General features: G+C 38.0%; 1 protein-coding gene across 3 annotated transcripts in view; it reads left to right on the top strand.

Moving 5' to 3' along the window:
- Positions 1-22,779, top strand: part of CCNI (cyclin I) — a 36,172-nt gene extending 13,393 nt beyond the window's left edge. For 2 of the 3 annotated variants that reach the window (XM_043447735.1, XM_043447733.1), the window contains 5 exons: positions 9,937-10,065; positions 12,899-12,973; positions 13,131-13,271; positions 13,836-14,066; positions 21,135-22,779. In XM_043447735.1, coding sequence (XP_043303670.1) covers positions 9,937-10,065; positions 12,899-12,973; positions 13,131-13,271; positions 13,836-14,066; positions 21,135-21,578 — 1,020 coding nt within the window. In that variant the 3' untranslated portion in view covers positions 21,579-22,779. The remainder of the gene's footprint in view (positions 1-9,936; positions 10,066-12,898; positions 12,974-13,130; positions 13,272-13,835; positions 14,067-21,134) is intronic. The other variant, XM_043447734.1, reaches the window with a different exon arrangement.

The raw sequence follows: 22,779 nt of genomic DNA, 5'->3' as shown, positions 1-22,779 counted from the left end.
GTTGGTACACTTTTACACCCCATTTTTTTTTTCTTTTTACCCTCATAGCAGAGTATGGAAGTCCCAGGTTGCTCTGCATCCTTGTGAACCTTGATATTGTCTGTCTTTTTCATTTTAGTTATTCTGGTGAGTGTGTTACAGTATAACATTGGGTTTTAATTTGCATTTCCTGGGTAGCTAATGAAATTCAGCTTTTCATGTGCTAATTGGCCATTGACTATCTTTTTTGGTGAAATGTCTGTTCACATCTTTCACCTGGGTTCTGTTGCCTTCCTTTTTAAATTGTTAGAAGTTTTTTGTTTTGCAGGCTCTGTGTATTATACACATCTTCAGCTCTGTATATGTTGACTTTTGATAAATAGAATATCTTAATTTTTAATGGCCAAATATCAGAAATTTTTTCCTTTTTGCTTAGTCCTTTTAAAGAAATGTTTGCCTCACCCGAAGTAATAAAATTTTTTTTCCCTTTGTGATAGGATGTGAAGTAGGAGTCAAGAATAATTTTTCTGCATTTAGAAAAGCAGTACTATTGGTTAGAAATGCAGCTTGTGCCGCTGCCCCATGGTGTGTTTTTGTTGCTAACGATGTGACTGCTGTATGTGAGTAAATACACTTGTGGGTCAGTTTCTTGCCTCTCTTCATTGATCTGGTCACTTCTCCTAAATATCATGCTGCCTCAGTTGTTATAGCATAATAATGTCTTTGGTGGCGTATACTTTGTTCTCTTTCTTTTTTCGTAACAGTTGTCTTGGCTGTTTTAAGCCCCTTGCTCTTCTGTATGTAACAATACTTTTAATACAGTTGTCAGTTTTCAAAAAACAAAAAGATTGTGGGGTGTTGGTTTTACTGAATCTGTAGATTGATTTGGGGAAGAGTGAACATGTTTATGAGTCTTCTAATCCATGAACATGGAGTGTTTCTCTATTTTTCTTTAAAGATGGTCTTCAGTTTCTTTTAATAATATTTGATAATGTTTATCCCTGGTATTTGAGACTTGTTGAGGCTATTACCCAGGTTTATCCCTGGGTATTTGAGACTTGTTGAGGCTATTACAAATGGTATCATTTTAAATTTTTTATGTGGTTGCTTCTATATGCTGGTAGGTTTTTATAGAGACCATAAAATTAACTTACTTAGTAGTTTGCAGAGTCTTTAGCATTTTCTGTGTATTATACCCTGGTCATATCAAATGTGAATAATCATGGTTTTATTTCATTCTTTCCAGTCCTTACAACTTTGTTTTTTTCCTGTTTTTCAGAATTAGCTAGGGTTTCCAGAATACTGCTGAAGTCTCCGTTTGAGGAGAAAGCTTTCAATATTTTACCATTAACTCTAATAGTTGCTATATATTTTTAAATCTTTATCTAAGAAATTCCTTTCTCTGCCTTAGTTTGCTTGGAATTTTTTTCATGAATAAGTGTTGAATTTTTATACATCATTGGATTTTATTAACATTTTGGCTAGGAATCTTGCATCTAAGGTCATGGGTAAGATTGGTTTGTAATGCCTTTGTTAGATTTTCATGATAAAGTTATGCTGGCTTTGTAAAATGAGTTGGGAATTATTCCTGCTTTTTCCCCCCAGTGCTCTCCATTTGTTTAAATTGATACTGTTTCTTTCTTAAATGTTGGATGGTTTCACTTCAAAGCCACTGGGGCCTAGAGATTTATTTATGGGTAAAGTATTTACTAATTAATATCTTTGGTAAGTATGAGGCTAGTCAGGTCTTCATTTAAATGTTGTCTCAGTTTTGATGAGTTGTGTTTTTTAAGGAATTCATTTCATCTGAAGTTTCAAATTATTTGTATAAAGTTACTCAAAGTATTCTCTCTTTAACATTTAAAGGGTCCATAGTGGTGGTCCCTTTTTTATTTCTTAGCTGGCATGTAGTTTTTCTTGATCACTCTTTCTAGAGGTCTGTCAGTCTTTCAATTCTGTTGCTTTTTCCCACATTGTACATTCTTTTTTTTTTTTTTTTTTTTAAGTTTTGCTCTTTTTCCATTATTTCTGTCTACTTTCTTTGTATAGTTTTCTGTTCTTTATCTTGAGATACAGATGCTTTATCTCAAGAGAAATGTTTTCTTTTTTAATTCATTTAGCACTATAAAGCATCGCTGTCTACTCTTGCTGAGTTTGTTGTTAGATTTCATATTAGGTTCTTAATTTGAGTTGTTACATGTCTCAGTTCTAAAATTTCCCTTTTGGATTTTTTATAGATTTCATTTCTTTAGTGAACATTTTCATCTTCTCATCTGTCTTCCTTCCTCTCTGTTTGTGTATCAGGTCCTTTTCTGGTAACGCAAAGACCAAGATCTTTTTGTTGTCCCCCCTTTTTTCTCTCTTGTTTTTTATTACTTGGTCCTTTTTATTGTCATGCCTGGTTATTTTTGATTGGTTGCTGAACATCATGAGAAATTGTAGAGGCTCTAGATGTTATTTTTCTGCAGGAGGGTTCAATCTTCCCAGTGGTGGACAAACTGAAGGAGCTTGAATCCACTGAAGGACTGTGCTGATGGGAGGCTGGGTTGCTGTTGAGTATGGCTTCATCTATTTCTGGTTGTCCCCAACTCCTAGAGAGTAGCCAAGGATTCCAGCTGAGAGCTTGGAGTGTTTACTAGTGTCCTTATTCCTTAAGGGTGCTACACTCTTCCCTGAGCTCATTCTTACTTTTCAGAGACTTTCTGCTTAGCCACTTAGGTCCTTGTCCTCCCCAACTTCAGAATTTCATTCAGAAGATTAATTACGAGGAAAATCAGCTGAGTGTCACGTTCAGATCTCTGACCCTCCCACTTCCCGCTGGGTTCTTGGCTCTTCAAGTCACGAAATTTTGACTCTTGCCTTGTAAGACTCCCCAAAACTCTGTTGGTTTATTTGCTCATATTTTACACCTCTTGCCATATACTCAGAAGATGGGCAGGTGCCTGAAAGGGAAAGCTGTGCAGAGTGTTGACTCATCTCTAGTTGTTACTGCCTCTCTAGAATCATGGCTCCTCAAGGCCGGGCTGTCCTAGCAGTTCTGATGCCTTTCTGTCATTGTTAGTGGCTTTTCTAGCTGTTCTCAGCTAGAGTGTAGGTTTGCTGCTACCTGCTCAGTCATAGCCAAAAGCTGTAAGGTAATTTTTTAAAAGGTATTGAACAGTTGTGACAGGAGATGATGTGGGAACACAGGAAAGTACTTAGCCCAATTTGAGTAATCAGGAAAAATGTCTGGTAGGGAGTGATGGTTGAAAAAGCTCTTAAAGGATAAATAAAAAGGCAAGTAAAAGAGCGAGAAGTGTGTTTCAACCAGAGGGAGCAGTGATATAAAATAGCATTACAGGAGCAAGGAAGAAATCATAGATAGAAGTACTGCTCTTACGCATTTTAAGGCAGAAAGTGATGGAAGGTGAGTGAGGCTGGAGAGGTAGGTCAGAGAGGGATTTGTGTGCCCTGCCTGGGGGATTATGCTTCATCTTTTAGGTAATGGTGAACCTTTTAGAGTTTAAAGCTAGACAGAATTTATGTTTTAATAATCAGAATAGCAGAAAGCTCTGTGTTTTACCATGTTGAATCAAACCATTATAAATTCTCTTTGGGATTAGTTGTTCAATCACCATACTGAATTCTCTTAATCCTACTTGAGCAATCCATACAAGAGAAAACATATCTCTTGATCAGGAAATAATGTTTGAGGTAGGCAGGCCTCTTTCCTTCCTTTCTTCTTTCCTTCTTTTCTCCTTTCCTCCCTCCTGAATATTATTACTTATTGCACAGAACTTAATTTTTTAAAGCTATTCCAGTAATATTATTGTTCAGTATATGTTTGAACTGAGTTGAAAAAAATGATCTTAGAATCAGTATCACTTCATTTAAGAGTGAGTCTTTGCAGACTTATCTTCTGTGGGGGTTTTTTGGTTTCTGTTAGTTTTGGCTAGTAATGATAATACTAGCCATGCAAGAATGCTTTCTTGGCTCCATTCTCAAATATTTTAATACAAAGTATGTTAAAGTCCAAAGAGTGTCATGCTTTCTTTCATAATTATTTGCATTATAATTGGTTTGAAAGAACTATTTATAAGTAATGTTTTGTAAATTTGTTTTCTCTGGCATCACAAAGCACTAGGTATTTTTAGAGGAAGGAAAGGACAGAACTAACATTTAACTGCCGTTTGCATTCTATGTGTTTCACATAAGTTAAATCACTTAGTTGTAATATGTAAATCGCTAGCTATGTTCCCTGTGTTGTACCTCTCCTTATAGCACATTATGTCTGTCTTCTGTGAGACTTCTTACAGTTACATGTTTGTGTATTTGTTTAATGTCAAATACAGATAGTCACATTATGTAATCGGTTATTTAGGGATCTTTTCCCCCTTGTATCTCTGACCTGAAGGTATTGAATTAATGCTGTTTTTGCTTCTTATTGCTCCTCTAGATCATTGTTCTTTAACTTCCCTAAAAGCCTATCCACTTTCATCAGATTGTATCACCATCTGCCTCTCCTTATATTAATTTATTTCATTGTTATTGAATTGTTCAGATGGCTTAATTAACATTGCTTTTTTTTCTTTGCATTTTTAGATAAAAGCTCCCCTTTGTAGAAATTTAATTTCTCTTGAATGTTTAATTATCTCCATCTAAAAGTTTTGTGGCTGCTTCAGTTGGTTCCCTGGGACCTTTAGGGGCTCCTGGTCCAGCTCTTAAAAGGAACACCTCACGGCTCTGTGGAAAATGGAATATTTTAAAACCTGTACCCAGGAACTAGCTGTAGGGCTGTGTCTACTTCCTCCTACCTCTAGAGAAGCCAGAGATCCAGATAGTGTTTTGTTGACTTTTTCAGACTCCTGTGAGAGTGAGGATCCAACTACTGGCTTCAATATCCTGGCTTTAATAACGTAACTCCAGGTTCCTCTGTCAAGTTGGAAAGTTATTTTCCTGTTACTCCGTATACCCCAAGCATTTCACGCCCACAATTTCAGTCCCATGAGCAACCTTATGTTTCTTTTCAATTCATTGAATTGTATCACTAGTTGTCAGAGTATCTGTTCTAGCAGTCTTTTCCATCCACCTTGCTTTTTATTTGCAAATCTGAGGAGCTTAACACTAGGTTATTGTGTTGACATTAGTCCTGTTGACATTAGTTGACTGCAGGTTGACATCAGTCCTGTCCTTCAGAGTAAAGTTCACAGGTTTAAAATACTTCTTTTCCTTGCCTTGCGAGTGATCACCCCCTGCCCTCACTCTTAAGATACAAGGTAGTTGCTGTCTTTGCTCAGAGCCTTGTGTCCTCCCACACTGGGCCAGGTGCCCTTCCAGTGTTCTCCCCGCACCCTGCGCATGCCTCTGCTCTCATGTTACCGTATTTTATTAATGATTTCTGATTGTTTGCCTCATCATGAGGCTTTGCTTTAAACAGGGAGATTTTCATTCTTCATTGTATTCCCGTGGCCTGTCGTATGATCCACACTTAATGTTCATTAATATGAACTCAGTTAAATGTCTTGAGTATCAGATGTTTTCAAATTATTGTTCATAGTCTTAACACCAGTTTGGTGGTGAGATATTAATATAAAACGTTGTAAACCATCTTTGTCTCATTTTGTCGTCAGTGTTTCTTGTGTAGTATTCTAGAGTCAGTCTTTATATAACAAAAGGAATTGACCAGGAGGCAAATATATATGGCAGTTAACCATCATAAATACCAATGATAACTGAGTTTAGAGCTAAATATAAAAATTATGTATGTGTGATTAGTTGGTTTGGCCACAAAGAAATACTTTACTTTTTGGGCCAAAGCTGAAAATTGACAGAAAGAGGAGTTGGAATAAAGGAAACTGGCCAGTGCGATATCAGAGGTTGTAAGGAGCACCTGGCATTGTTCCTTGCAACGCTAAAGAAAACCAAGAGGAAGGAGAGAAGAAATTCTAGTTGAAATACCTATTTGAGGCGATCCATTGTCGAGATGTACAGCCTTTCCTACTTTAATAACTCTTAATACATCTCTCTGTGATAGAGGAATTAATTTCATAAAGTTGATTCTGAGTGATCAGGAAAAAGGTTTAAGCTGTGGTCTCTTTCTGAGGAATGAGATAAATACATTTTTAAGGAGATTTCCATCCAAAATGGTTATTTATGATGGTGAATCCTGCAGTGTTCAACTTAAACCTTTACTTGTCTGGAACTCTCACTTATTGAAAATGGTCTTTTCCTCTAATCACAGAGGCATTTCTGTACTTTTTTGTGTTTACCTGACAGTAGTACTTAACATATATCTGTTCTGTTTATTAGTAAATTAAGTATTACTAGGTTTGTTTTGTTTTTTTATGGTTCCTACAAAACTGGAGAGTAAATAAATACTGCTTTAAAGTATGTACCTTTAAAAAATTAAGCCTAATACCCAAAACTTAAAAATAATATGTAGGAAGATTAAAATGATAATAATCAGTGTTTGTGTAGTAATCTCTAATGAGAAATTCAGATTAATTTCCCCTTCAGTATCCTTTCATCATCTTTAAATGTATATTCATCTTTTGTCCCTAATATCTTTCATTTATTCCTGTTCAGTTTAGTTTTGTCTTTAATGGACTATCAATCTGCTATCATGGCCCATTTAAGATAGTTTAATGTCTGTTTGCTGCCTTAGAAAGAAATTCTCTTATTCATACTAAATTTTCTTATTCTTAGGAATTGAGATAACTTAATTCCAAAATTACTATTAGTTTGTAACAGTGTTACCTAAACTTTAAAACCTTAATTTGATTATATAGATTTGTGATGTGATGACATTGTGAAAATTTTATTTAATAAAAGAGTATTGGATATTGATATTAAATGCTGTAACTAGCACACCAAGTTCAAAAGAATCAATTCTTAGGTGCTCAGCCTTCTTTATGGTCCTACTCTTACATCCATATATGACCACTGGAAAAACCTTAGCTTTGACTATATGGACCTTTGTTGGCAAAGTAATGTCTCTGCATTTTAATACGCTGTCTTGGTTTCTCATAGATTTTCTTCCAGGGAGCAAGCGTCTTTTCATTTCATGGCTGTAGTCACCATCTGCAGTGATTCTGCAGCCCAAGAAAATCAGTCTGTCACTGTTTTCATTGTTTCCCCATCTATTTGCCATGAAGTGATGAATCCGGATACCATAATCTTTGTTGAATATTGAGTTTTAAGCCAACTTTCTCACTCTCCTCTTTCAGTTTCATCAAGAGACTCTTCACTTCCTCTTTGCTTTCTGCCATTAGGGTGGTGTCTTCTACGTATCTGAGGTTATTGATATTTCTCCTGGCAATTTTGATTGCAGCTTCTGCTTTATCCAGCCTGGCATTTCGCATGATGTACTCTGCATATAAGTTAAATAAACAGGGTGACTGACAGTAGCCTTGACATTCTCCTTTCCCACTTTGGAACAGTTGTTCCATGTCTGGTTCTAAGTGTTGCTTCTTAACCTGCATACAGGTTTCCCAGGAGGCGTATAAGGTGGTCTGGTATTCCCATCTCTAAGAATTTTCCACAGTTTGTTGTGATCCACACAGTCAAAGGCTTTGGCATATTCAATGAAGCAGAAGTTAGGTGATCTGGAATTCTCTTGCTTTTTTCTAAGATCCAGTAGATGTTGGCAATTTGATCTCTGGTTCCTCTGCCTTTTCTAAATCCAGCTTGAACATCTGGAAGTTCTCAGTTCACATACTGTTGAAGCCTAGCTTGGAGAATTTTGAGCATTACTTTGATAGCATGTGAAATCAGTGCAATTGTGCAGTAGTTTGAACATTCTTTGGCATTGCCTTTGGGATTGGAGTGAAAACTGACTTTTTCCAGTCCTGTGGCCACTGCTGAGATTTCCAAATTTGCTGGCATATTGAGTGCAGCACTTTGACAACATCATCATTTAGGATTTGAAATGGCTCAGCTGGATTTCCATCACCTCCACTAGCTTTGTTCATAGTGATGCTTCCTAAGGCCCACTTGACTTTGCACTCCAAGATGTCTCACTCTAGGTGAGTGATCACACCATCATGGTTATCTGGGTCATGAAGATCTTTTTTGTATAGTTTTTCTGTGTATTCTTGCCACCTCTTCTTAATATCTTCTGCTTCTGTTAGGTTCATACCGTTTCTGTCCTTTATTTTGCTCATCTCTATAGACTTGTGTACTCTGGACATTACATATAAACATGATCATATAATATATGGTCTGTTGTGACTGTCTTCTTTCAGTTAACACATTATTTTCAAGAGTCTTCCATATTATGGCATGTCTGTACTTCATTCTGTTTTAAAACATTTATTTATTTAATTTGACTGCTCTAGGTCTTAGTTGTAGCATGTGAGATCTTAGTTCCAGCATGTGGGATCTAGTTCCCTGACCAAGAATTGAACTTGGGCTCTTACATTGGGAGCTCAAAGTCTTAGCCACTGGACTACCAGGAAAATCCCAGCACTTTATTCTTTTTTCTTGATGAATAACATTTCATTGTATGATAAATCACACTTTATTTATATCCATTCATCAGTTGATGGGCATTTGGGTTGTTTCTGCTTCTTAACTATTGTGAATAGTTACTGCTGTAAACATTAGTGTACAGATACTTGTTTGAATACTTGTTTGAAATTCTTTTTGGTATATACCTAGGAGTGGAATTGCTGGGTCATATGATAATTCTGTGTTTAAACTTCTGAGGAGCTGCTAGATTGTTTTCTGAAGTAACCGTATCATCTTTCATTCCTACCAGGTGAATGAATGAGAGTTCTTATTTCTCCATATCCTTGCCAGAATTTGTTATTATTAACTTTTTTGATTGTAGTCATTTTCCTGGGTGAGAGGAGATACTACCTTTTGATTTTGATTTGCATTGCCCTGGTACGTAATAATGTTGAGCATCTTTTCAAGTGCTCATTGGCGAACTGCATATTTTCTTTGGAGAAATATCTGTTTAGACCCTTTGCTCATTTTAACATTTGGTTTCTATCTCTGTTAAACTGTAAGGAGTCTTTGCATATTCTAGATATAAGTACCTAATTAGATATATGATTTACAAACATTTTCTTCATTTTGTGAGGAACCATTTCACTCTTCCCCTCCTCTACATATTGTTTGCTTTTGAAAAGCTGAAGATCAATAAAGATGTTTGCTTAGTTATGACTCTGACAATAACTAAGTCAACTTTGTACTCCATAACCAGGTTATACGAGGTTTATATTTTCTGTAGTTATACTGGAATGACCTAAGTGATAAATTGAGAAAAGAAGTACTTGGAACATTTTTAATTCTTTGATTTCACATTAAAAAAGAGCAATGCTTCATTTACCTTAAAAACTGCATGAATGACTCAGTTATTTATTTACCAAAGTAGCAGAAGGGTATATTTGTAAAGCAATTTGAAGTGAGCTGTCTCGGGTATCAACTTTCGGGTGATAGCTTTTTTTTGCTGGTTGAAATATTTATTACTGTGTTATATCAGGGTGGGGTTCTTAACTGGGGCCAGTTTTGCTCACCAGGCGACATTTGGAAATGTCTGGAGATATTTGGGTTGTTCTACTGGAGAAGTATCTAGCATCTACCTAGCTTCACTGGTGGCTCAGACGGTAAAGAATCCGCCTGCAATGCAGGAGACCTGGGTTGGGAAGATTCCCTGGAGAAGGAAATGGCAGCCCACTCCAGTATTCTTGCCTGGAGCATCCCATGGACAGAGGAGCCTAGCTGGCTACAGTCCACGGGGTCCCAAAGAGTCAGATACGACTGAGCGACTAAACACAGCACAGCAACTAATACATAAGGTTTTGTCTTCCTTTATCTCGTTTGTTAGATTTTGAATAAACTTAAAAACATTTCCTAACATGTAGACACATATTCCATAGCATTTGCTAACCTTTTATAAGTGAGAATTGCAAATATATCTTGATGATAACTTGAAACTTGTTTTATTTTTATTTTTTAATTGTTCCCTTATAGAACGTTTCTCCATCCCAGAGAGATGAAGTGATTCAGTGGTTGGCCAAACTCAAGTACCAATTCAACCTTTACCCAGAAACATTTGCTCTGGCTAGCAGTCTTTTGGACAGGTTCTTAGCTACTGTAAAGGTAAATATTCTAGAATATACTTACATACAACTTCTGTTTTAATGGTTTATATGCTGCACCAGGGGCAAATAGTAGAACATTCTTCAAGGTGGAAAGGAGTGGAAAACCTTCTTAAAGATAACATATATATCTGTAACAAGACATGATGTCTTCTGTTATTGCTTTAAGTCTTCAGAAATGTTTCTGATTATATTCTGTAATTCTCTTTTGCCTGTAAGTATTCGTAGCTTACACTTAACCAGTGAAATTTTTGATCTCTTTCTTTTAATGCAAACCATATAGCATTGGTAGAGAGTTTAGTCATCTTTTTTAACACATTGAATACTAGTTGTGAATAGTGAATCAGACTAGAAAAGTATAATAAGCCTATTGTATACTTTTCTGTCACTACTTAGTTATTGAATATCTTTTTTGTAGTTTTCTGAACAGCATATAAGTACTTAGCAGCATACATTTGGAGTATAACAAGATGAAAACTGAACTGTTTTACATAACTTTGGTGTATTTTTGTTCAGTGGCAGCATTACAGATAAGTTTTATGTTATCCCTATTGGTATAATATATCATTGGTTGTGTGATGTGAAATTGGTCATGGTATGCCCTTAGCAGATTTAAAGCAGAAAGTCAGCATTTATTCAATAGCAAGACATGAAACAAGAAAAGCAATTCAGTTATTGTTTGTATCCCTAGGAATATATATGTTGCAGGAACTATGTGTTCAGTGCTGAGGGTACTGTATTTTTTGTTATTTAGTATAACAGATAGAAGCCAAAGAATTTATGGAGTGGGAGAATTTGGTTGGCCACTCAGTTACCTTTTTATGTTTCAGACTTCTATTTTTGAGAGACTTAAATTGTGATGATCCTAATCACCTGAAGTCTGGGTTAACTCTGAGATGCCAACAGTTATTTCAGCATCAAGTCCTCCTCCCTTCTCCCTGTTCCCCTACTCTAGCTCAGTTCCCTTTCACAGAGAAGGATACCTTGGGTCCTGATGTTACTAGCATCAGATGCTTACTTAGAGATGGCTAATCTATATTGAAACAATTCATCTAAAATGTATTCATAGTTTAAAGGTGCTTAAAGCAGACAGTAAAAGGATTGCAACAAGAATGGAGCCCCAAGTCCAGCTGTGCAGAAAAAGGTCCTATGAACTTCTTTAAAAGCACAGACCTTGGGCCCTGTCCCAGACCTGCTAAATCTGAATCTCTAGTAGGTGAAATCTGGATATCTTTATTTAAGTAAAGAAATTACATAGATGATTCTGATGTACATCTAGGATTGAAAATTACTGTTTGTTTAACCAAAAAAAACCCCACATATTTGCTGTTGGGATTCTTTGTAGTACTAAATTTATTATTGGTGCCCTTGATTTGGGGGTTTCATTGCCTTCCCAAAGTTGCTAACTGTTGGACTGTCTGTAATGAACTCTGATTTCCTCAAGGATTTGGGGTTGATATGTTGTTACACATGGAGAAATAAGAGAACCTGAAAAACTGTCAGAGCCACAGGATGTGACTTCACTTTCTGGATCACTTGTTGGTATCTCTGTTAACCTCTGAGACTGTTTCCTCATCTGTAAAGCAAGATAAAACATTTATGGCAATGCTTTCTAAACCATAATATTCTGATTAATATTAATAATTACTTTAAAATATTGATAGAATTGAACTGGCTTTTATTTCTCATATGGGCTTCCTTGGTGGTTCAAACGATAAAGAATCTGCCTGCAATGCAGGAGACCTGAGTTCTATCTCAGGTTGGGAAGATCCCATAGAGAAGGGAATGGCAACCCACTCTAGTATTATTCTTCCCTGGAGAATTCCATGGACAGAGGGTCCTGGTGGACTACAGTTCATGGGGTGCAAAGAGTCGGACATAACTGAGCAAGGAACACTTTATTCTTATATAGGAAGAGGAATGGAAGATTCCTAGGCTGTGTGCCACTTATACTGAGGCATTGGTTGTTGGCTGGCCTATTATTAAATAATTAATCAAGGCTAAACTATCGTGATTATTCATTTGGCCACACCATACAGCTGTGGGATCTTAGTACCCCAACCAGGGATTGAACCCAGGACACAGCAGTGAAGGCGCCAAATCCTGATCACCGGACCTCCAGGGAAATCCCTGTCCTGATTATTTAAAACTGGATTGGCAAACTCTTACTCTACCAGTAGGGTAGAAAGTTATTATAGATAAGGAAAACAGGCAAACTTGAGCCCTCCTAAGGTTGTCAAATCCAAGAAAGATTTTTCCCCACCTTGATTGATTCTGTATATATTTAGGAGCCTTTCATTCTTATCATGGAATTTGAATATATAATTTTTTTGGTGAACATTTAATTAGAAAATTTAATTTGCTAGCATGTTGTCACTTTGTAAAGTATGTAAAATATATTCATAGCCTTCATTTAATATTCCTTTTTTAATTCCCTTAACACCTCATATGTTAATCTTAACTGATATGACAGATAAAGAGAATAAAACCAGCTTTAAAAATACACAAATATATTCTTAATTGGGAGAATTTTATAAGTAAAAAAAAAAGTCTTCTAAAATCAAGCTCACCTCTGATGGATAGAAATTAGCTTTGGCTAACCAGCATTGGTTGAACTTACAAAGGAATGATCTTAGTATTTCCGTAGAGTATGTAATATGGCTGGGGTTATAAGTTATCTCTGATCCTAGAAAGCAGTGAATGAGACCCAGATTAATCTGAATTCCACAGGGTTGTGTGCATACTTGCCTCATCTGCATATCTAGTTTCAAAAAATAAACTCTTAACTTTTTGACAAATCACTGAAGTTGCTTTTTCTCTTTTCCCCGTTTTAGGCCCACCCAAAATACCTGAGTTGTATTGCAATCAGCTGTTTTTTCCTGGCTGCCAAGACTGTTGAGGAAGACGAGGTAACTATTTTCAACATTATTCGTGTCTCTTTGTTGAAAGTTTTGTTTATTAGCTGTTTATTAGCTTGTTTTCTGTTTACCAAAACTAAAACTGAAAAAATGAGTTTATTTTTTTCTGTCCTGCCCTCCCTGGCTCCTTCCCTTTTGCTTTGTATAGAGAATCCCAGTACTGAAGGTGTTGGCAAGAGACAGTTTCTGTGGCTGTTCTTCATCTGAAATTCTGCGGATGGAGAGAATTATTCTGGATAAGTTGAATTGGGATCTTCACACTGCCACACCATTGGATTTTCTTCACATTGTAAATTCACCTGAAGTCTTTCCGTTTCCTACTTGAGTATATAGTCCTATTTTAGTAACTGGAACAGTAGATTGCCCACTCTCTTGGTGGGGGCGGGGAGCTGCACTGAGTCTTTGTGGCTGCCCGGGCTTTTCTCTAGTTTCGGGGAGCAGGGGCTGTGGAGCATGTGGGCTCAGTCGTTGCAGCTCCCGGGCTGCAGAGCACCGGCTCAGTAGTTCTGGCGCACGGGCTTAGGTGCTCCACAGCATGTGGGGTCTTCCCAGATCAGAGATCAAACCCACGTCTCCTGCACTGGCAGGCAGATTCTTTACCCCTGAGCCAGCAGGGAAGTCCTTTTTTGTTGTTGTTGTTCTGATTTTTAGGAAAAGGAAAATTACTGCAATTAGCCAAGAAAAAATTAGAAATTAAGATATAGATCAAATCACTGAAGCTAAAATTGCAAACTTAGAAATTAAGTAATACCTGAGGAGGTTACATCAACTTCTGTACATAGCTTATCTAGACACTTAAGTAACTAGAATGATGTTCTTGTGATTTTAATTTTAATTTTTTATTTTTTTTTAGTTCCATGCCATTGCAGTGTCAACTAGGCCTCAGTTACTTTTTAGTTTGCCCAGTCTGAGCCCATCTCAACATTTGGCATTCCTTACCAAGCAGTTACTTCACTGTATGGCCTGCAGCCAACTTCTGCAGTTCAAAGGATCCATGCTTGCCCTGGCGATGGTTAGTCTGGAAATGGAGAAACTCATTCCTGATTGGCTTCCTCTTACAATTGAGCTGCTTCAGAAAGCACAGGTAGGTGTCAGTCTAATGAAACGGCATTCATCTTTCTCTTACTGGGAAAACAGGGTTAGCAGATAGTTACAAAACTAAGAGATATTTTAATCTTGTAATGGCAGCTCATTTTTAAGGGCAGACAAAGTATTATTACACCCTTTATTAAATGTATGGGTTAGATGTCTTTTTTCTTTTTTAAAGCCTAGACAGTATTTTCTTGATTCTTTTCACCCCTCACTCTAGGTGGTGGTTGTTGTTTAGTCACTAAGTTGTGTCCAGCTTCTTTGCGACCCCATGGATTGCAGCACCAGGCTTTCCTGTCCTTCACTGTCTCCCGGAGTTTGCTCAGAATTCATGTCCACTGAGTCGGTGATGCTGTCTAACCATCTAACCTTCTAGGTTGCTGAAAATCTTAATCTTAAAAGGTTACTAAGATTCTTGCTAATATATTTTCCATTGGTTTTGTATGAAGAAACTTCCTACCTATTAGGTTTCATTACAGTACTTCTGTAGTTTACTCGTTTTTTTAAAAAGATAAGGCAAAAACATAAACTGCAAGAAGTTGCTTTTTAGACAAGCAGATAATTTATTGTTGGCTGGAGAAGGAAGTATTTGGCAAATATAAAGTATATTCCTGAAGTTCTAGGACTTTCTGAAGTAGTTGCCTAAGGTTGGTGAGTAGCTTTATCTGCAAATTGATATAAAATGTCTGAGCTTAGTTAAAATTTTATCAACTATCTATATAAAAACTAAAAATTTAGCGGAGAAAATTATCATTCAAATGAAAATTTGAAACTCAAATGAAAAATTAGTAATGGTTACTCTGTTAGCAACTATTGGAGAGGATCCTTACTGGTTCTGTTCATGTCACTAAATGGAACCTACGAGATTTATTAAATTTTATTTAGAGAAGAGGCTGCTAAATTCTGAGCTTAAAAACATTATGTAATATAAAACCAACTTCAGCAAACAGCTGCAATCTTTGAGCTGATAAAACTTATTAAAGAATTCTATAAAAGAAAAATGAGAATAATATTTGAATTTGGTATTTTGTAAGACAGTTATAGTTGATAGATACAAGCCATAAAAGCTAACAGACAAAAAAAAAGTTAGCAGACATAGAAAATATATTTCAGGGCAGCCTCTCAGCTCTGAGAATTTCATGCTTTCGTTTGTGAGCAGAGAAGGGCTGTCTTTTCATAAAAAGAATGATGATGGTGGTCAGAGCAATATATCAACTATGTGTTTTATTCTGTTTTAGCATAGCTCAGCTTGTTCTCCCTCCCTGGACACATGATGCTAGTGTAATACAGGCTATTTATCCTTACAAGGAGATACCTTCTTTTACTTGCATGTTAGATTGAAATAATTGAGAAATGTTTTTTTCTATTGAAATAATGCTACAGTGAAAATAAACCCTGGGAGATAGTTGCTATTTAGTGAGAATTTTTAGAAACTAACATCAAAAACTACCACTTAAGTGAATAGTGTGACACAGAGCACTTACTCTGCCTCCCTTGAGTGTTGGGAAAGGAAGTTGAATGTTAATCATTTACATTAGACTGTGGAAGTGGGGAAGGGACATTAAGAGAAACTCCTACATTTTCCATGTTTACTGGAATGAAGGACTTATCTCTAAATGCCTCCATGACTGTGCTGTTTCTAAGTTAGTGCAGAGAAGATTTGCTATATGAGGAGTTACTAGCACTGAGAAAGGACAAGCTTTGAACTATAAATAATAAGAATATTGTAAATAGCACGTATATTCTATAGCTTTGATGGCTTGTTCTCTATTGAAGAACAGTAGAGAATCTGCTTATTTATTATAAGCTTTCTGGTGCTGAAAGAAAGTGTTCACCAAACTGTTCTCCCCAAGTATTATTATAAGCTTGGAATTTGAAGGAACCTTCTTAAAAATCAGATCATTCAACTCCTTTATTTTATAGCTGCAGCCCAAAGAACTTGGGACTTTCTCAGAGACACACAAAACTTAGTAGTAAAGAAAACTGGAAAAACCCCAGTGCTTTATCTATACCATAAAAATCTTGAAGATTGCAGTCCAGTGGTTTTCAGAGTTTTCTTTAGAAATAGAACTCTTCCTCACTCCCCTCCCCCCAAATCTTGTACACACACAATCCCAAAATCCTAAGTAGTAAACTATTACTTTGTAATATGTGTTTGGGGCAGAAACCTATCAGATGCAGTCCTATTCAACATGGCCTCTTCCCTTTCATAAGCTGTTTGGACATAGTTTGAAAACGACTATTCCAGTCTCTCATATATGTATATAGTTATGTTACATTTATTGAGAAATCTATGGTCAAGGCATTGGGGCTACAGTGATTCCAAAAAAAGTCTCTGCTCCATGTAGTAGTCAAGTTATAATGAGGAAGACAGTTAAAAACACACGTGAGATCACAGAACTTCAGAGAGTTTGAGACCTGGTCTTAGCAATTCTCTGAGATCCTAGTGGCCCAAGTCTGTGCTTAGTTGCTCAGTTGTCTCCACCTCTTTGCAACCACATGGACTGTAGCCTACCAGGCTCCTCTCTCTATGGGATTCTCCAGGCAAGAATACTGGAGTGGGCAGCCATTGCCTTCTCCAGGCCCAAATATGAGTGGCTCTTTATTCTTTAAGACTCAGTTATCTTTGCTAAGTTCACCTCTGTTCACATAGGAACACCAAGTCTGGTATCTTTGTAATTAGACCTGTGACAAAGCCATAGTAATATCAGATACTCCTCCTGGATTTCTGGTTGTTGTATAGGAAGTTCTTGCATCAGATTGGTAAGATGGTGCCAGAATTACTTCTGACCTGTTTCCCAGTGTCGTGGTTTGAGAGGACTGCTGTTGGTCCATCACAGGCATCCATGCTGTGAGGGGGCCCATTGTCACCAGCTCTGCCTATGTCCCCTCTGGACTTCAGACAAAGTACAGGGGGTGTTTCCTGGCTTGAAAGGCAAGCTTTCTCCTGTCTCTTCTGGTCCCCTCGCCCGGTGTTACTGCCTCCATCACCACCCCTCTTCTCTCTTGTGCTGCCTGTTGGTCATCATTCTGAGCTGGCTAACCCTTTCTTCTTACTCCTCTGATTGCTCTGCTTCTGTGGCTGTACTCATGTTCTCCTCTTTCTGATTGATGCAGTCGGCCTTGTATCTCAGGATGTTAAATCTCCCCAGATAGCATGGTGGTCTTCCTGTCCCTAACCAAGGTCCCTAGTCAAAGTATACGTTTACCTCTGTGGTGCAGTGTAAGAGTATGGAGTTCAAGAAGCAGACCCTCCCCACCAGGGTCTTCTAGTCCTTCTTGAGGGTGCCTCGAGTCTGACTCCTTATGGCACTGGGTATTTACAGGGCTTTATGCTATCCACTGAACCTAATGGGTCCATCTGAATCAGTTACATCATGCTATTCCGATCCCCCTTTTCCCATCAGTAACCTGTTCGGATGTCTGCTCTGTAAACGTTCAAGGCTATTTGCCTTACCTCCTTGGTGAGACGAATTACAGTTCTGTTTGTTTTTCTAGCAAGGTATACTTTAAAATAGTTACCATATTTGAATTGGGGGAGATGGTCCTCTTGAAAAATAACAATAAATGTTCTCTTGACACTCTGCAAATAGAACATGTTCATTTTAAATCATTCTCTGACAGAGAACTTGTCTGGTGTCTAAAGTTGCAGTAATTCCAGTATATATGCTTATTTTGTTTCCTCCACTGTATCTCAGCAAGGGCCTTATTATTTTATTTTCTTAGAACAAACTCGGGTTGCAGTAGAAGGAATTTATGTTGATGCATTACTTTGGACAGAGGATTTAACTTGGGTGGACCATCATTAGCTGGTCTGTGTGTGCGTGCATGCTCAGTCATGTCCAGTGCTTTCTGACCCCATGGATATAGCCTGCCAGGCTCCTCTGTCCATGGAACTTACAGGCAGTACTGAAGTTGGTTGCCATTTCCTACTGCAAGGGATCTTCCCGACCCAGGGATCAAACCTGCCTCTTGCTTTGGCATTGGCAGGCGGATTCTTTACCACTGCACCACCTGCGAAGCTTCATTAGGTGGTATTAGTTTGCAAAACCTTCAGTGTCTTTCTAGCTCCATTTTCTGCCAGTCCTCACTAAATATAACTCCCTATTTACTTACTACTTCCACAGAGAAAGTTTTTAGTGACACAGTCTTTTTACTTGAAAAACATGTTTTTTTTTCAGGCTGCTTCTGTGGTACTATGCCGGGTGACTAAGGCATTAGAATATTTGTGATATTTTTACTTTTCTAGGCCATTAAGTGTCATTCAGTTGTTGAAGTTTACAACTGAATACACAATAAACTGGGTACTTACTTTTTAGAAGTAATTTTTTTTTACACTGTAGTCTTCTTTCCATGTCTGAATTCCTTTTTCTCTGTTACCTCTCTTGTAGGCTATTTGAGGAAGTGGGGTCCTGGCCTAGAGTGCCAGGTGCCTTAAAGAACTCGAAGCCCCATCCCTTTCCTGTGCGCTTTGTTCCACTGTCTTTGTTTTTGTTTTTAATCTGGCTGCACTAGGTCTTATTTGCGGCATGTGGGATCTAATTCCTTCACCAGGGATCGAACCCAGGCCTCCTGCATTGGGAGCACAGAGTCTTTTTAGCCACTGGAGCACCAGGGAAGTCCCATTCCGCTGTTTTTAGCATGGCTTAGCTCATTTCACATCCCTGGGACATGATAAGCCATAGCCTACAGTTATAATCTTGAAAGTTATAATTTTTTTTAAGAGGAAAAGAAATTCAAATACTAGTTAATAATATCTTGCCTGTTAGGGTGTTAGCCTTTCAAACTAGGGGAAAAATTGGTGAACAAAATAGATATGAAAAATGGTCATTTTCATATATAGTTTCTGGTAATTTCAGACATTGTTACATTTGTACATGATGACTAACACTAGCCTTTCATCTTTGGATACTCTGCTGGGTAACAAGTAATGAGTTTATTTTAATGCATTTTATGATTATTTTAAAATTTCTGGCCACACCACCCTGTGGCATGTGGGACCTTAGTTCCCCAACCGGGGATTGAACTGTCACCCCCTGCGTGGGAAGGTGGAGTCTTAACACTAGACTGCAGGGGAAGTTCCAGCAAGGAGTATATTTAGAGATAAAAATAGTTTTGACACCAAATATGTTCTTGCAGAGCATGTTATTTTCCTTTATTTTCTCTGTGGTTTTGCAAAGTCATACTGTGTGCTACAGGGTTTTTTTTAGGTATGAATAAGAATTGGTTGAGAAATGTCCAACGATACCTGTAGAATACATAAGCCTGGAAAGTGATCCCTGGTAGTTAGTCAAGATAGACTTCTGGAGGTGATGGCAGTTAGCCAGACCTGGAAGGAATACATGATACAGTTTCAATGTGAGGATGAGCAAGGGTAGTGTAAGAAAGGGCAAGGTTTGTGCAGAGTAGAGAGCACGTTTGTTTGGCAGGAGCACAGAGCACAGATTGGGGTGTGTCAGGAGGGAGTAAGGCTGGAAAGGCTTCCCAGGTGGCGCAGGGGTAGAGAATATGCCTGCCAATGCAGGAGACTCACGTTCCATCCCTGAGTCAGGAAGATCCCCTGGGAAAGAAAATGGCAACCCACTCCAGTATTCTTGCGTGAAAAGTTCCGTGGACAGAGGAGCCTGGGGGCTACAGCCCGTGGAGTTGCAAAGAGTCAGATATGACTGAGCACACAGCTCACACAAGATGAAAAGAAGGTTGGGTCAGATTGTGGAGAGCCTTCTTAACACCAAACTAAAGAAGTTAGATCATTTCTGGTAGGCACCTGGGGTGCTGAGGAATTAATTTAAATAGGGAGAAATATGTGCTGTAAAATAATTTTGACTAAAGCTATAATTGTAGGGAAAGTAAGGCAGAATGAGACTTTATCACAAGATTTTGAAGGCCTTCCATGTACAGTCATTGGTGCTAGAAACTTAAGAAATAAAAATGGATATGATGCAGTGGCTGCCTCTTGGGATCTTGTAGTCTGTAGTAGAAAAGCATAAATGGTTAAATAGACTATTCTAATATAGTGTGGTAAGTATGATAACAGATTGATACAAAAACAGATGATCCTGGGATTTGGGGTTTGGGAGGGATAAGGGAAATCAGGGGTGGCTTCAAAAAGGATTGATACCTGAATTATCCTGAAGGATAAGAAGGAGTTAGTGAAACTTCCTCATTAAACAAAAATCTTAGCAAAAATGTTTTCTGCTAGTGCTGTCAAGCCTGCTGTTTGCTACAGAAATACAACTTGTCAAAGGTTCTCATTAACTGTTTAAAAAAAAGAAAGTTGTTCAAAATTCTTAAGCCAGACAGCCGTCCCTTATTTAAATTTTTTCTTGCCTCTGGCTGCTTCTCTAAATTCTTAATGGATTTTGTTTATCTATACACTGAATGTGTTAGTCACTTAATTGTGTCTGACTCTTTGCGACCCCATGAACTGTAGCCCACCAGGCTCCTCTGTCCGTGGGATTCTCCAGGCAAGAATACTGGAGTAGGTTGCCATTTCCTTCTCCAGGGAATCTTCTTGACCCAGAGATTGAACCCGGGTCTTCTGCATTGCAGGCAGATTGTTCACTGTTAGAGCCCAAAGGGAGTATATGTATGTGTGTGTGTGTCTGTGTATATACACACACATATATAATATGTATCTTTATAATATATATAAGAGGGAGTATATATATAAATATATTATCTGTATGTTGGTCTTCACTAAAGAGGTTGGAGGAGGCAAAGAGGGTGAGGTGAAAGGCCTTCTGGACAGGGGAGATAGCTTGAACAAAAAGCAGATGTTGGATATATCTCAGTGAAAAAAAGAGAGTAATTTCTGCTTTCATGAAGCTGTCCAGCATATAATTGCAAATACAGAATTCAAGTTCCAAAGTGGTTTATATTGTAAATACAGATCTGGACACAAATTCTAAAAACGATGGGTTAGGCTGGCGAATTAGATGAGTTGGTGGTAAAAGATGTGAGGAGAGAAGCCTTGGGGGACAGAGGGCATGAGGAGAAAAAGTGGCTAGCAGAAATGACAGAGCCACCTCCATTGATTATTTTTTCTTCTCCCCTGGCTCAGATGGATAGCTCCCAGCTGATCCACTGTCGGGAGCTTGTGGCACATCACCTTTCTACTCTGCAGTCTTCCCTGCCTCTAAATTCCGTTTATGTCTACCGTCCCCTCAAGCACACCCTGGTGACCTGTGACAGAGGAGTGTTCAGATTACACCCCTCCTCTGTCCCAGGCCCAGACTTCTCCAAGGACAACAGCAAACCAGAAGTGCCAGTCAGAGGTCCAGCAGCCTTCTGCCACCATCTCCCAGCTGCCAATGGGTGCAAGTATGCCTCTGCTAAACGCAAAGTGGAGGAAATGGAAGTGGATGACTTCTACGATGGGATCAAACGGCTCTATAATGAAGAGAACGCCTCAGAAAGTGTGGGTTCTGTGTGTGGCACTGATCTATCACGGCAAGAGGGACAGGCTTCTCCTTGTCCGCCTCTGCAGCCTGTTTCTGTCATGTAGCAGCAAGGGTTAGCTTCAAGTGCAAACTAAGGTAGACGACTCTGGGGAGGGGAGCATGGAAAACCAGGATAAGGCTATGTAAGGTATATATCTTTTCAGGCTGATTTGAAACGAGCCAGAGAAAAAAACCCAGTTGATTTGTATGACTAATTATAATTCAACAATATTTAAGCACTTAAAGACCAAAAAAAAGTCTAAAATTGAGATCAAAAAAATTTTAAGTAAAAAATTCCTTTGTGGTATTAGTCAGTTCTCCCCTTTTCTCTGCTAAACTGTAATGTGTAGGTTGCTTTGTGTCAGAAACTCACGTTCAGTGTTGTTTTTTTAATTCCAAAATTCCTAGCTAGCAAACCTTGCCCCAGAATCCTGATTTAATTTTCCTCTAGCTTTTTGCTTGCTTCTTTGAATACTAAATGAATTTTATGCATGTTGATCTATAGCCTGACTTCCGCTGATGAGGAAACCCTCAAAATTTATTTTTAGCAATTTAGTGAACAAATTATTTCAGTGTGACAGCCATGTTTAATCCATGATTCAAATTTAAATTAATCTGGAAAAGGTACTTCAAAATTGCCCCATATGAATCAGGTGGTAAAAAGGACTCCTGTTACCATTGTTGATTTTTGTCTCCTTTCAATTTCTAGAGTTTGGAAATAAAATTATTTTCAGTTTTTGTTTATCTTTGAAGCTTAAAGTGGCACGTGATTAAGACACTCTTAGGTTTGTTGAAAGCATTTTTGACATTTGTGTAAAAATTTGTGGTAAAGACTATATCCAGGTGCTCACCAAAGCAGCATGTTAACAACTAAAGTTAGGTTTTTTAAACTGCTCAGTTCACTCATTTATAATCAGCAGGAGAGACTCTAGATGTTGGGGCAGCTCTGTGATTGGGATCTGTAACATGTATTAACTGAATTCAGTGCCCTAGTTTTATGTTAAGCCATTATTAGGATTTTTCTTGATCAGTTAACCCCCTGCCTCCCCAGCCTACCTGTATTTCTTGATCAATTAATCCCCTTGTCTCCCCAGCCTACTTGTATTTCTTGATCAGTTAACCCCCTGCCTCCCCAGCCTACCTGTATTTCTCTTAATGACTTCTGGATTCTGAGCTCCCTGTGCAGTCTAAAGAAGGTATTGCAGTCAGAACCATGTACTGATGATAAAAGCCACTGGTAGCAATAAACGTTGTCCTTAACCTTTT

Source organism: Cervus canadensis, chromosome 26 (genome assembly GCF_019320065.1).
Source record: "Cervus canadensis isolate Bull #8, Minnesota chromosome 26, ASM1932006v1, whole genome shotgun sequence".
NCBI classification, from domain to species: Eukaryota; Metazoa; Chordata; class Mammalia; order Artiodactyla; family Cervidae; genus Cervus; species Cervus canadensis.
Note: the sequence above shows the minus strand (reverse complement) of the source record. Positions and strands in the feature narration are given on the sequence as shown.